This window comes from Zootoca vivipara, chromosome 9 (assembly GCF_963506605.1).
Source record: "Zootoca vivipara chromosome 9, rZooViv1.1, whole genome shotgun sequence".
Classification (NCBI taxonomy): domain Eukaryota; kingdom Metazoa; phylum Chordata; class Lepidosauria; order Squamata; family Lacertidae; genus Zootoca; species Zootoca vivipara.
In genome coordinates, this window is record NC_083284.1 from 5,633,576 (window position 1) to 5,646,459 (window position 12,884).

The window sequence follows — 12,884 nt, forward strand, 5'->3', positions numbered from 1 at the left end:
GGCGCCGGGGGAGGAAAGCAGGCAGGCATTCTGCAGGATTATAGGAGGCAGTTCTTTGGCAAAGGATGTTTGCCGATCAGCGTTTTCAGCGGGTGACTCTGTCTTGTACCCGGTTGCTGCAAGACTTGTTGTCGGTGCTGACCAGCCGATTGGCAGCGACAGCAAGCCCTCCCTCGCCAACTGGGAGCACGCTTCAACATTTCTGGTTCTTCGTTGGGAGGCAGATTTTCCCCTGCCCCATGCCTGACGTCATGCACAGGCGCCCCCCCCCCCGATTAGTGTGCAGTCGACTTGTGTGTGGCCGTTTTTGCGTGCTCCCAGTTGGCGAGGGATGAATTAATGGAAGCATACCAGGAAATGGGAGAAAGCTAGAGTCCTTGTGCCTCGTGAAAAGACACACACACACACACACACACACACACACACACACACGAGCCTGAAGAGGACATCAGTGAGGGCAGAGAAGGGACTAGGGGCTCAGTGGGGCTTTGTTTAGGCTGCTCAGCCTCTCCGCCTAACAGCTGGCTTGCGTGGTAGCGCGGCAGCTGCAGTTTTCCAGCGCCTCCTTCAGCCTCCTGCCTGCCCCAGAGCTTCAACTCTAGATGTTTTGGTCTGGATTGGAGAGAGAGAGTGGTAGAGCAGGGGGGGGGATAGGCATTTAGAGGCTTTTTAGAGGATGCCCCCCTACTTTGCGCGATTTCACTTATGAGTGTGGGGGCCCAGAACGTAACCTGCGCATTAGTGGGAGGAGGCCTGTATAAGATGGACATGTGGGCACGGTTGGGGAAAACAGGCTCATGGTTCAAATTGGGCCCCATGCTGGGCTTAATTAGGCCTGTGGGCCGGAAGCTCCCCACCTTTGCTGGATAGATTTGGTCGGCCTGATGCGGCCCGCAGGCTTCCCGTGGTGCGGTCATGGTAGCTGTTGACTTTGGGCCTGCAGAGAACTTTAGCCACAAAGAGGCTGTTAATTCCTTGAATATCCATGTGGCTTAGCACTAAGCTGTGGTTTCTCGACTGAGCGTGTATATTTGGGGCTTCAATGACACACACCTGTCCGATGAAATCCGAGTTCTTGGGTATGCTGTTTGGAGGTGTGTAGCTCCTCTGTGGCACCTCTCTTCCCGGGTCTGGCACCATGGGCTCAATTCCACAGCACAGCCCCTCTTGGAAACTGCTTTTTTTTGCATTCTTGTTGCTACACAGGAGTAAAGGGAAAGAAAATGCCAGGGACCACTGTAAGCAAGGTGGCCCTCTATCATGTTAGCATACTGCAGCCAGGATATCTCAGTTGGTAGAGCATGAGACTCTTGATCTCAGGGTCGTGGGTTTGAGCCCCACGTTGGGCGAAAGATTCCTGAATTGCAGGGGTTTGGACTAGATGACCCTGGTGGTCCCGTCCAACTCTACAATTCTATTATATTTTCTGTGAACTGGGAATTCCACTTGCCCTTGGGACATACTTAGGGATGGGGCGGAAATTTGGTTTGTATTTTAATGTGAACCTCCCTCATCCTCACAGTACGCAAAAGGGAACACGGCCACCGTCCCTCAAAATTCGCGCTTCTCCAAATTTTGCAGCTCTCCAACTAAACAATGTTTACAAAAATGTGCATATTAGGGTGACGTGTGGATGAAAACTCATGGCACTGGCGGAAATAACATATGGAACTGCATTGCATTAGGGAAGTCGCTTGCAAGGATGTATATCAGGAGAAATTTGTTTTAAAATGCTGATGCACAAATATGGAGAACTGAACATGAGAGTAGAAAAATGAGAAACGGGGGAAATGAAATTGAGAGATTTTTCTGCCCTTAGAAAAGCTGCACAGCAGAATATTTCGATATGCCGCGAACTGAAATGAAAGAGGGCAGCCTGCTTTTAAGTGTACATGTTCGATAGCAAAACATTGAATTGCTACAGAAAGTAGTTTTGGGCTGCTGGCAAGCTGTGGCTTTGCTGTGAGGTGGAACCTGTCGTCCTTTTATTACATTGGGTCGGGCACACCATTCTGTGCCTGGGTCCATGCAAATGCAGCTTATTAAAAACTGCATTATGCTGCAGCCTGAGCACTTTGGCTGTGATATTGCCTTCAGGCAAGTGAGATCAGCAAACCATGAAAGGCTTGGTTTAGCTTAGCATGGCATCCGAACCCAGGATTCCCCCCCCCCCGGCCAATCGCAGTTACCAAGCCAAGAGCAAAACTATGGTTTACAGCTGTCTAGCAACTATTGTTTGTTGTTAGGGTGAAACAAACCAAAACTCCAGGTTTGAGCACCACACTAAGCAAACTCGTAGAATCGTAGAATTCTTGGAAAGGACCCCTGCAATGCGTGGCTTCCGCAAACTGACCAGTTGAGTTGCAGGTCCTGCTTCCCCCAACATAAATTCTGGCTACGTCCATGCTCAGGCCTGCTTTAAACCATGAGCCAAGGTTTCTTGACCAATGTTTGCTACCATTCCACTCCATAACACATCCAAATTCTCTCCCCTCACCAAAGCATCTAAGTAACACTAGGGCTGCCATATGTCCAGAATTTCCCAGGAATTTCCCAGGAATGTCCACCGGAAATGGTGCCCTGGCGGAATTTCCGAAAATCAGTAAAATGTCAGTGAATTTTTTTGGGTGAATTCCCTTTAAAAAACCAGTTCAGAATCTTGCATTATTATTATTATTATTTTGGAGATTTTGCAAAAAAAAAAGGCAATTTTGTCCCCCCCCCAAAAAAAAAGCTCAAAAACTTTTTGAAATATGGCAACCCTAAGTAACAAAAAAATGTGTAAATAAAGACTTTCTGATGTCTGAATGCAATTTTGCCCTTCTTTTCCTTTCCCTGCCCACCTTCCCAACTCCAGATATTAATATTTGAGTTTCGAATTGTAGAAATAATAGGCGCTTTCAGTTTTACCGCTCTAGGCTGTTTGTGGCTTTGTTAATCTCTCAAGTGGCCTTCTGTGCAAAGCCGGACATTGCAGACTCTAAACACAGCAAGCATGCGCTTCATTTGCCGTGTTAACTCTGCAAATGTATCTTTTTGTTTTTGTTTCACTCCTAGTGCGCCGTGCTTACTCCCCTTAGAGCAACTTTGTAATTCTGCAAACTGGAATAAATATGCTTAATTTGCATGCTTTTAAATACAGTCGTACCTTGGGAATTGAACGGAATCCGTTCCAGAAGTCCATTCGACTTACAAAACACTTGAAAACCAAATCGCGGCTTCCGATTGGCTGCAAGGTCCTGCAGCCAATCAGAAGCCTGGTCGGATTTTCGGGTTCCAAAAGAACGTTCGGAGACCGGAACAATCACTTCCGGGTTTGTGGCATTTGGGAGCCAAAACGTCCAAGTTCAAGGGCGTTTGGGATCCAAGGTTCGTCTGTGCACACACACATTATATGTATCAAACCAGGCTTCCTCAACCTTGGCCCTCCAGATGTTTTTGGCCTACAACTCCCATGGTCCCTAGCTAGCAGGACCAGTGGTCAGAGATTATGGGAATTGTAGTCTCAAATCATCTGGAGGGCCGAGGTTGAGGAAGCCTGTATCAAACCATAGCCAAAATTACATTACATCTTTCTTTTTCAGCAGTGAAAACTCACTCGACAACACTAACTAATTTTTTGCTTCATTTAACTAATGGAGACCATGGACTTTCAAACTGTTTGTGCCTTTGTGTCCCTTCCCTTAATCTTATTCCGTAATTTAAAGACTTTCTTTGACATACCATATTTTGTTAAGCCACTCTCATTACATGGGTGCTTCTGATCAGCACCATTTAGCAGCTAACAGCGTTTTTACAGCTCTTAATAGATTTCCTTAAGATTAAAATCAGATGTTTTGGACCAACACCGTTGGGCAGATATCGCAGCAGAACTTGTAATGGATTTAAAGGTATGGTATAATTAACCATATCTTCTGATAAATTTAAGATTTTCTCCCAATAAGTTCTAATCTCATCACAACTCCACCAAACATGTAGTTAACTTTATTTCTTCTGCTTTTCCAACAATGATCACTCAGGCTGCACACCTTTTAATCTGATTGGAGAATTTAAATTATGGGGATTTCCCCCCCCCAGCCCCCTCCAGGGACTAAGGAAGATGGAGGTACCTCAAAGATTGAGGAATGATTTATGTAGAGGCCAGAAGGATGGAGCAGAGAACAAAATTGCCCATCTGCCCATCTGATTTTGCAGATACCTGCCCAAATTTTTGTATATTCCTTTACAGATTTAATATCCCACCAGTCATGTGCAGCTTGCAACTCTTGTAAAATTCCTAAAAGTGAGAGGCAGTAGCTCGAAACATGAGAAATGTGTGTGTTGTAAAAGTGTCGTAAGTCAACTGTGGTATCTGAAGAAACAAGCCAGATATGCGTTCTAATCAAGTTTAACATACCAAATAAAAAGGTTTCTCAAGTTAGACATCTCTTCCTTTTCCCTGCAAGGCTAGGCTCTCTGGAAAATTGTGGAGAAGTCTCTACTCCACGTCCCCAACTTTTCTGCCAGGAGAAATGGGGCTTTTGAGCCCAGCTCTTACTCTAGATCAGGGTTTCCGCAGTTGGGTCTCCGGCTGTTGTTGGACCACAACTCCCATCGTCCCTAGCTAGAAGAAGCAGTTGTTGGGGGTGATGGGAATTGTAGTCCAGAAAACAGCTGGACAGCCAATTTTGGGAAACCCTGTGCTGTATCTCATGTTGTGGTCCCAAGAGAGGTCCCCCTATAAAGTACGCAGGACCCTGGGAAAAGACCCAATGCTTTGAGTCACTACCATTTTGCTTCGTAGCCAAAAGGACTAAAAAAATGGGCAGTGCGTACAGCAAGAAAATTCTGATGCTTGCTTCTAGAAATGGGAAAATCACCCAGCACAATGTGCTCCCAGCTGCGCATATCGATAGATTTCTTTGTTCGAAGTGTGCAGTTTCCTAAGAAGGTCTGATTAAGGTCTTTCCAGATAGCATGCGCCTACTTTGGGGAATGTGTACTTGTCATTTAATTCCTTGTGGGATGTAGAGGAGGCTGCATTCTCACTCTCCCCCGCCCCTGCCGAGTTGGGCACGGTGAGCTGGGTATGTTTTCGCCTGGAGGAGAGACGATTAAGGGGAAACCCGATAGAATTCTTCAGATATCTGAGGAGCTGTCAGGCAGAGGATAGAGCACACTTGCTTCCTTGCTGCTCCTGTGTACGTGACTAGAACTAATGGGTGAGGATTGCAAGGAGGCCGATCTTGGTTAAGCGTTAAGAAAAACGAGAACAACCTGCCTCTGGAAGTGGAACTTTTCAGCAGTGCCAGCTTGGCCCCGTGACCGTGGGTAACCAGGGTTGTGGGTGCCATGCATCGTGCATGGCCCTAGTGCTGAAATTTGTGGGTGCCCAGCCACTTCATGGGGAATTTTGTGGGTGCTTGGGCATCCAGGGCCCGAGGGAGCCGGCACCTATGAAGCAGAGGGTGGGTGGCCACCTGCCAAGGATGTTGTCGTCGCATCCTGCACTCATTTAGCAGAAGGTTGGGCTAGAAGCTCTTCAGGCTCCCTTGCAACACCACGATTCTTTCCCGATGAGTGGGGGCTGCTGGGGTTGCCATATGGCCTCTTTTTCCTGGACACGTCCTCTTTTTCATAGGTATGGGGAATGAGAGTCGCCATTCATAGTTAAAAGTAAAGGTAAAGGGACCCCTGACCATTAGGTCCAGTCATGGACGATTCTGGGGTTGCGCTCTCATCTCACTCTATAGGCCAAGGGAGATGGCGTTTGTCCGCAGACAGCTTCCGGGTCATGTGGCCAGCATGACGTAAGCCGCTTCTGGCGAACCAGAGCAGCGCACGGAAATGCCGTTTACCTTCCCGCCGGAGCGGTTCCTATTTATCTACTTGCCCTGCATGCTTTTGAACTGCTAGGTTGTCAGGAGCTCACCCTGTCGTGGGGATTCGAACCACCGACCTTCTGATCGCCAAGCCCTAGGCTTTGTGGTTTAAACCACAATTAAAAGTAGAAGTTGTCAAATGTGTCCTCTTTTTTGCTCTTCAAAATATGCATCTCCCTTTGCCCGGCCTCTCTTTATTCTGGCCACAGTTGTCTAGCAGTTCTTTGGCTGTTTCTCTCTCTCTCTTTAACAAGGTGGGATGAGAACAGTTCTCAGTCTCCTGCTACTTTCTTCCAGTGTGAATGAGTCCCTTGGGGCTAGAGTTCTAGAGCAGATTGTGTGGACCCCATTGCGGCCAAAGTTGTTTCCCTAAGTGAGGGTGAACCATGTTTGTCGTAAGCAAATGCACTTCAGAGTGGTGAGATCACCGGGAGCGGAGGCTCGCAGTGATGGATGCTGCCGTCTCTTCCCTGCCAAAGGCTAGCCTTGAATTTGTCACCTCCTGCCTTGTTTTCTTCACACGGGTGTTGTGTCACCTAATTAGAGTTTTGTGTTTTTGCAGTTCTGCAAGGAGCGCGATTGGCAAGGACTGCAAAACAGTGAGCATCCGTCCTCACAGATCTTTTCTCTTTCCATTATATTGCAGCTGTTCAACATGCGTAGTTGGGGGACAGGCGGGCGATCCAATTCGGTTTGCGTTTAAAGGCGAACCTTCGCAATTCTCACTCGCAAGAACCGGGATGCCACCAGCTTTCGAAATTCGCGCTTCTCTGAATTTTGCAAGGCGGTTCTCCAACCGAGTGATGCGTACAGAAATGCATACATTGGGATAAAGTTTGTGTCGAAGAGGCATATATCACTTTAAAAAAAACACGCGCTGGTGAATTTTCATGGGGACTTTTTTAAAAAAATGCAAATAGATATGGAAATGTGGAGCACTGAACTTAAAATAAGAAACGGAGAGAAACCAAAACTAACAGATTTGCCCTTTCTTGTTTGTGGGAGCTGCATTTAGAGATGGGGCGCTTGCCTGGTAGTCATAGGTGACAAGGAAAGCTTGCAGGTGTGAGCAGAACTAATGGAGGGGAGTTGGGGTGCTCCATCTCTCTGGGGAACGCAGCAATAGAAACTAGAGAGTCCCCTTACCTAGTATAGAAGAGCAGTGAGCTGCTACAAGAGGCATGGCGCTCCCCACCCCATCCGCTGCCAGCCCACAGCGGGCTAGTTATAAAAATGATTCTCTACAGGCTAGTAACTTCTCTGCACCTATTTGCAAGGCTGGATAAATAGTCTGGCTCAGCATAAGGCTATGTTCCATGAATTCATAAATATTTTTCAAAAAAATTTTCAAAGGCAACATTTACCTCCCCCGGGGATAATGCTTGTTTGTCAGCGTGTTCGAGCTGGAAGCTCCAGTCTCAAAGGCTCACACAAACACATCTATTGAGCGTAGTCTAAAAAAAATAACACCCAGACAAACTATTGAGCATAGTCTAAAATAACACCCAGACAAACTCAGCATATAAAGAATACGATGCCGTGTGCATTCAGCTGTGTGCAAATACAGATTGCCAAATTTGTGGTGAAAACTGAACGCTTTGATTAAAAGTGTGTGTGTGTGTGTGTGTGTGTGTGTGTGTGTGTCCTCTTCCCAGGAGCGAACATGACTCCTCCTCTCTGTAAGATATAATAGCCGGGAGGAATAGAAGCTATCGAGCCACTGGAATCCCCTGGGTGTTCTGTTTATTTTCTCAAATTTAGCTTCCTCGCCTGGGAGTATTTTCCTTTGCTTAAAAAGAAATCTTATCTTCAGCAAGGAGGTGTGTGTGTGTGTGCATTGCAGAGCCTTATTCAGCTGTTTCGCAGGCAGTTTTTGGCCAAGTAAGAGGAAATCCTTCATTCTGACCCTCTGCCCTTTGTTATATTCAGGAAAAGCAGGCAGATTCTGGTTCAGCTGCTGCTAGTTATTTTCCCCCTCCCTCCCGCTAGTTTCAGTCCTCGCCTTATACATGAGTGTACAAGCCGGGGTTTCGTTTATTCGCAGGAATCAATCGCCCAACAGCCTCCCCAAAGGAGCCTCTGTGATGCTTTAGCATGGGTCCATGTTTGATTTTCCTTTGTCTATTTGGAGGATTTCAAAAATAAAATAATTGACTCGCGTCCAGGGAAGTAAATGCCAGCACTTGAAGCGAGCCAGCGAAGCTGCTTTTGAGGTGCCGTTTTGCTGCGTGTTTTTTACTTTTCGACATTTCATCATACATTCTGCTAAGCCTCCTCCAGCGCTATGCAAACCCCTGGAGGCTGGCTGCCAGGGCGACAGAGTGTGCAGGATTCGGTTTGCATCGGGTTCCTAAGGGCTTCTTGGTCTCTTCCTGCCACCCCACGGCATGTTATAATTGGAAACATTTGCTAAAGATTTTGCAGTGGGTGCAAACCAAACATGCAAAAGAGGGTGGCTGTGCAATGATGGATTTCGCCTTGGACCAGGAATTTAACATGACCTGGTATAAAGTGAAACAGTGGGGTTTTGGGGGGGGGGCAGAATTACCCACTTAGAGGCAAGGAGACGGGGTGGTGGGGTGCTCGCAAGGTGCAAGTGACTACCGGATTTTGAAAAGCTGGTTCATCAGGATTTTTTTTGAACGAATTAAACCCACTAGTTTTAACTGGATTTTGAATAAGTGTGCAATGAATTGTTACCGATTTGAATTTTATTGCATGACTATCTTTGTGCAAACTGCTATTCTGAATACAGTGGTGCCTTGGTTGTCGAACTTAATCTGTTCTGGGAGTCCATTCGACTCCCGAAAACCAAGGCGCGGCTTCTGATTGGCTGCAGGAACTTCTTGCACTCAATCCGAAGTCGCGGAAGCCGTGTCGGGCATTTGGCTTCCAAAAAACATTCGCAAACCGGAACACTCACTTACGGGTTTGCGGCATTCGGGAGCCAAAATGCCTGAGTACCAAGGCATTCAGGATCCAAGGGACGACTGTCATGCACGCTCTCTCTCTCTCTCTCTCTCTCTCTCTATATATATATAGGGTTTTATAAACAAGAATAATGCTTTTTATAGGGTAGGGGGTACCAGGAATGCATTTATGGAACTAAGGGGCAGTGGCCCCAAAAATGTTTGGGAAGCATTGATAGTGAAGCATAGCAGCAGATTCACTCAGGGAAGTCTCCAAACCACCAGTGGCTGGTCCATTAGGGCAAATGGGGGGTTGTCCCAGCCAACCCCCACTTACAAGGGATGACTCTTGTTGTCCATGTCCTCCTTATTAGAATGATAGAGTTGGAAGGGACTGTGAGGATCGCCCAGTCCTTCCCCCTGCTGTGTGGGTCTGCCCTTTCGTTACGGCTTTGGCGTTGAGCGGGCTTCGATCCATGCAGAGTTCCCCACCCCGCCCTTTCTTCACTTTGCTCTTTGGGGTTTGTTTTAGGCATCATTGGCAACAACAAAGCCATAGGGAAATACATCACCACCATGATCTTTCTGTACTTCGCCTGCCTCCTGCCTTCCATCGCTTTTGGCTCCCTCAATGACGAAAACACGGACGGGGTCATTGGTGAGTCTTCCCTCCTTCCTGCCCCATCCCTCACTCAACCCCCTTGGAAGCTCCTGTTCTCACCGGGGGCCCTTGGGGGAAGATCTGCTCTGTGTGATTGCAACCAAAGAAACCACTGCTGTCTAAACGAAGGACACCCTTTCAAGGATTTTTCTTCTCTTCCCCAAGATAAGCTTAGTGCTTAGATTAGACTAGTAGTTCACTCCCGCGCGCGCACACACACACACACACACACACGGCCTGGGTGATGTATCGGTATATCGCCCAGAACTGGTTTGAGGGCCAGTAGAGTGCAAGGCGTCTTCACCTGGTGGTATATCAGAAATAAAGCCCATTGACTTGCTCTAATGAAAAAGTACAAATGGAACAAATTTGCAGGTTCGCTATAGCTTTGCATAACACACGTTTCATTTCAGCATTTATAGTCTACTTTTTCCAGTTCATGGTGGCTTGCAAAAACAGAAAGCAATGCATGATAATAATAAATTATTATTATTGGAAAATATCCAGCACAATTGAAAAAGGGCTTACTGGAGTAAAACTGACTTGACTGCTTGTCTGAAAGCAACCCATGTTTATTAATGTTATTTATTCTGGCTTTGCTTATCAGAAGGAGGCGTATCAAAGACTTACCCCCAACCCCTGGAAATTAGACCCAGACCCAACCCTGCCAGTTCCTGAGACTTCCACGCTCATTGTTTGCATGTGTTTCTTCACCGTCAAATGGACTGCAAGCTTTCTTGAAAGCTGAACATCTGAAGTTGGTGCTTAACACTGCATCCAGTTCCACCGTTCTTTGTTAGGATTCTTTTTTAAAAGATATATGCAGTGCAGGCACTGCGGCTGCAGTGTGAAGGAGAAGACTGTTACAAGGAGGAGAAGAGACTTCGTAACTGTTTTGCTTTCACACCAAAAAAGATGCAGGCATCCACGCAACTCCAGCCCAAACCCTGTGCCCAGTGTGACAGTCCATGCGCCCACAGCTCCGCTCCTAGCTAATGCTTGGAGCATGTCTGTTGAAATAGTGTGCATAGTGTACTGTGCTCTTTGCACCATCAGTGGTGCCATCATTTAACGCAAGCTTGCTTTGAGAGCCACCTGATTCTTGCAAATTCATCTTTCCCTCCTCCCTCCCCCGTCCTCCTTTCCTAACTTTTCAGATGTGCAGAAAACCATTGTTGGCCAGTGCATTGGTGGTCTGCTTTATGCGCTCTTCTCAGGCCAGCCGCTTGTGGTGCTGTTGACGACAGCTCCTTTAGCGCTCTACATCAACGGTGAGTTTGTTGCGTAAGCTGCTTGTGTTGCGTCTGAAGGCAGCCCCATTTAGGGAAGTTTTTAGTGTTTGATGTTTTAGCATGTATATATATATTCTCTTGGGAGCCGTCCAGGTGTAAAGGATAAGTTGTTGTTGTTGTTATTATTATTATTATTATTATTTATTATTATTATTGCATGTTTACAATATGTATAAACAAATCAAGCCCCATGTGGCACTACAGTTCTGCAGCATGATTTAATAACTATATTAGTGCACATGCCTTCTTTGTGCAACTGCATGCATTGTTGCACGCAATTGTTTATGTGCTGGTTACTTTAGGTGTAGGGATGCGGGTGGCGCTGTGGTTTAAACCACTGAGCTTAGGGCTTGCTGATCAGAAGTTTGGCAGTTTGAATCCCTGCGACGGGGTGAGCTCCCGTTGTTCGGTCCCAGCTCCTGCCAACCTAGCAGTTCGAAAGCACGTCAAAGTGCAAGTAGATCAATAGGTACCGCTCTGGCGGGAAGGTAAAAGGCGTTTCCGTGTGCTGCTCTGGTTCGCCAGAAGCGGCTTTGTCATGCTGGCCACATGACCTGGAATGTGTACGCCGGCTCCCTCGGCCAATAACACGAGATGAGCGCCGCAACCCCAGAGTCGGTCACGACTGGACCTAATGGTCAGGGGTCCCTTTACTTTAGGCATAGAATATTACTTGTAGATGATTATTGTTATTGACTATATTTATATACTGCCCATTTTCCAAGGATCACAGGGTGGTTTAAAATATAAAAACACGGGAACCTAATTCTTGTATGTGGCTGGTTGTTATATTTAGATAGCTGAGGCTGCCCCTGGTACATTTCTATCTTTGTGTGACGATGCTCTTTTCACTTTCAGTGATCAAAGGGATCTGCACTGACTACAACTTGGAATTCCGCGCTTTCTACGCCTGGGTGGGGCTCTGGAACAGTTTCTTCCTGATGCTCTACTCCCTTTTCAATTTCAGTCTTGTAATGAAACTCTTTAAAAGGTAACTCCTCACATTATCTCCACCACTTCGGTAGGCGAGAAATTGCCACCATAGGATCATAGACTTGGAAGGAACCCTGAGGATCATCCAGTCCAGAGCTTTCCAAAATGTGTTTCGCGACACTTCAGTGTGTAGGTGTGTCCCACAAACGCTCCCCAGGCTCCTCCCGGGGCTGGAAAGGGGTTCGTTTAACCTCCGGTTTGCTAGTAAAACTGTGTCATGAAAGGATGCACGCCTAAAAAGTGTGTCACCAACATGAAAAGTTTGGAGAGTTCTGCTCTAGTCCAATCCCCTGCAATGCAGAAATATGCAGGGATTAAACCGGGAAATAATGAAATAAATCAAATTCAGACCTGGAAATGACTGGAGAGTCCTTGTGGCTCACGAGAAGACCCTCCCTGGAGGGAAGAGGATGTCAGTGACATCAGATTAAGCCCTAGAGCAGGGTCCCCAAACTAAGGCCCGGGGGCCAGATGCGGCCCAATCACCTTCTAAATCCGGCCTTCAGACAGTCCGGGAATCAGCATGTTTTTACATGAGTAGAATGTGTCCTTTTATTTAAAATGCATCTCTGGGTTATTTGTGGGGCCTGCCTGGTGTTTCTACATGAGTAGAATGCGTCCTTTTATTTAAAATCCATCTCTGGGTTATTTGTGGGGCATCGGAATTTGTTCATATATTATTTTCAAAATATAGTCCGACCCCCCACAAGGTCTGAGGGACAGTGGACCGGCCCCCTACTGAAAAAGTTTGCTGACCCCTGCCCTAGAGAGACCAGAGGCACAACGGGGCTTTTTTTAGGCTGCTCAGCCAACCTGCCGAACAACTGACATGCGGAATAGTGAAGCAGCCGCCGCCGCTTTCCCTCACACCCCCCAGTCAGCCCCAGAGCTCCAATCCTAGTTATGAATATTTTTGAACACATTATTTTTGGTCTGGGTTGGAGAGGGAACGGCAGAGGGGGTGTTCAAAGCGTGCTTAGGGGGTGCTCACCACTTGACGCACTTTCACACGCGTACGCGGGGGCCTGGAACGTAACTCCCTGCATAAGTGGGGAGTCACCTGTATATGCTAGGGGGGAAAGCATAGAAAATTGTATATACTGTATTAGAAGGAATACTCACTAAAATGCTGCTGCATTTTCATGAGCACGTTGGGGTTTTTTATTTT

At 46.9% G+C, this 12,884-nt stretch overlaps 1 protein-coding gene across 9 annotated transcripts in view; it reads left to right on the forward strand.

The window, feature by feature from the left end:
• SLC4A11 (solute carrier family 4 member 11) overlaps nucleotides 1-12,884 on the forward strand; it is a 218,647-nt gene that overhangs the window by 178,659 nt on the left and 27,104 nt on the right. For 8 of the 9 annotated variants that reach the window (XM_060278338.1, XM_060278337.1, XM_060278336.1 and 5 more), the window contains 3 exons: nucleotides 9,303-9,428; nucleotides 10,589-10,702; nucleotides 11,582-11,714. In XM_060278338.1, coding sequence (XP_060134321.1) covers nucleotides 9,303-9,428; nucleotides 10,589-10,702; nucleotides 11,582-11,714 — 373 coding nt within the window. The remainder of the gene's footprint in view (nucleotides 1-9,302; nucleotides 9,429-10,588; nucleotides 10,703-11,581; nucleotides 11,715-12,884) is intronic. The other variant, XM_060278343.1, reaches the window with a different exon arrangement.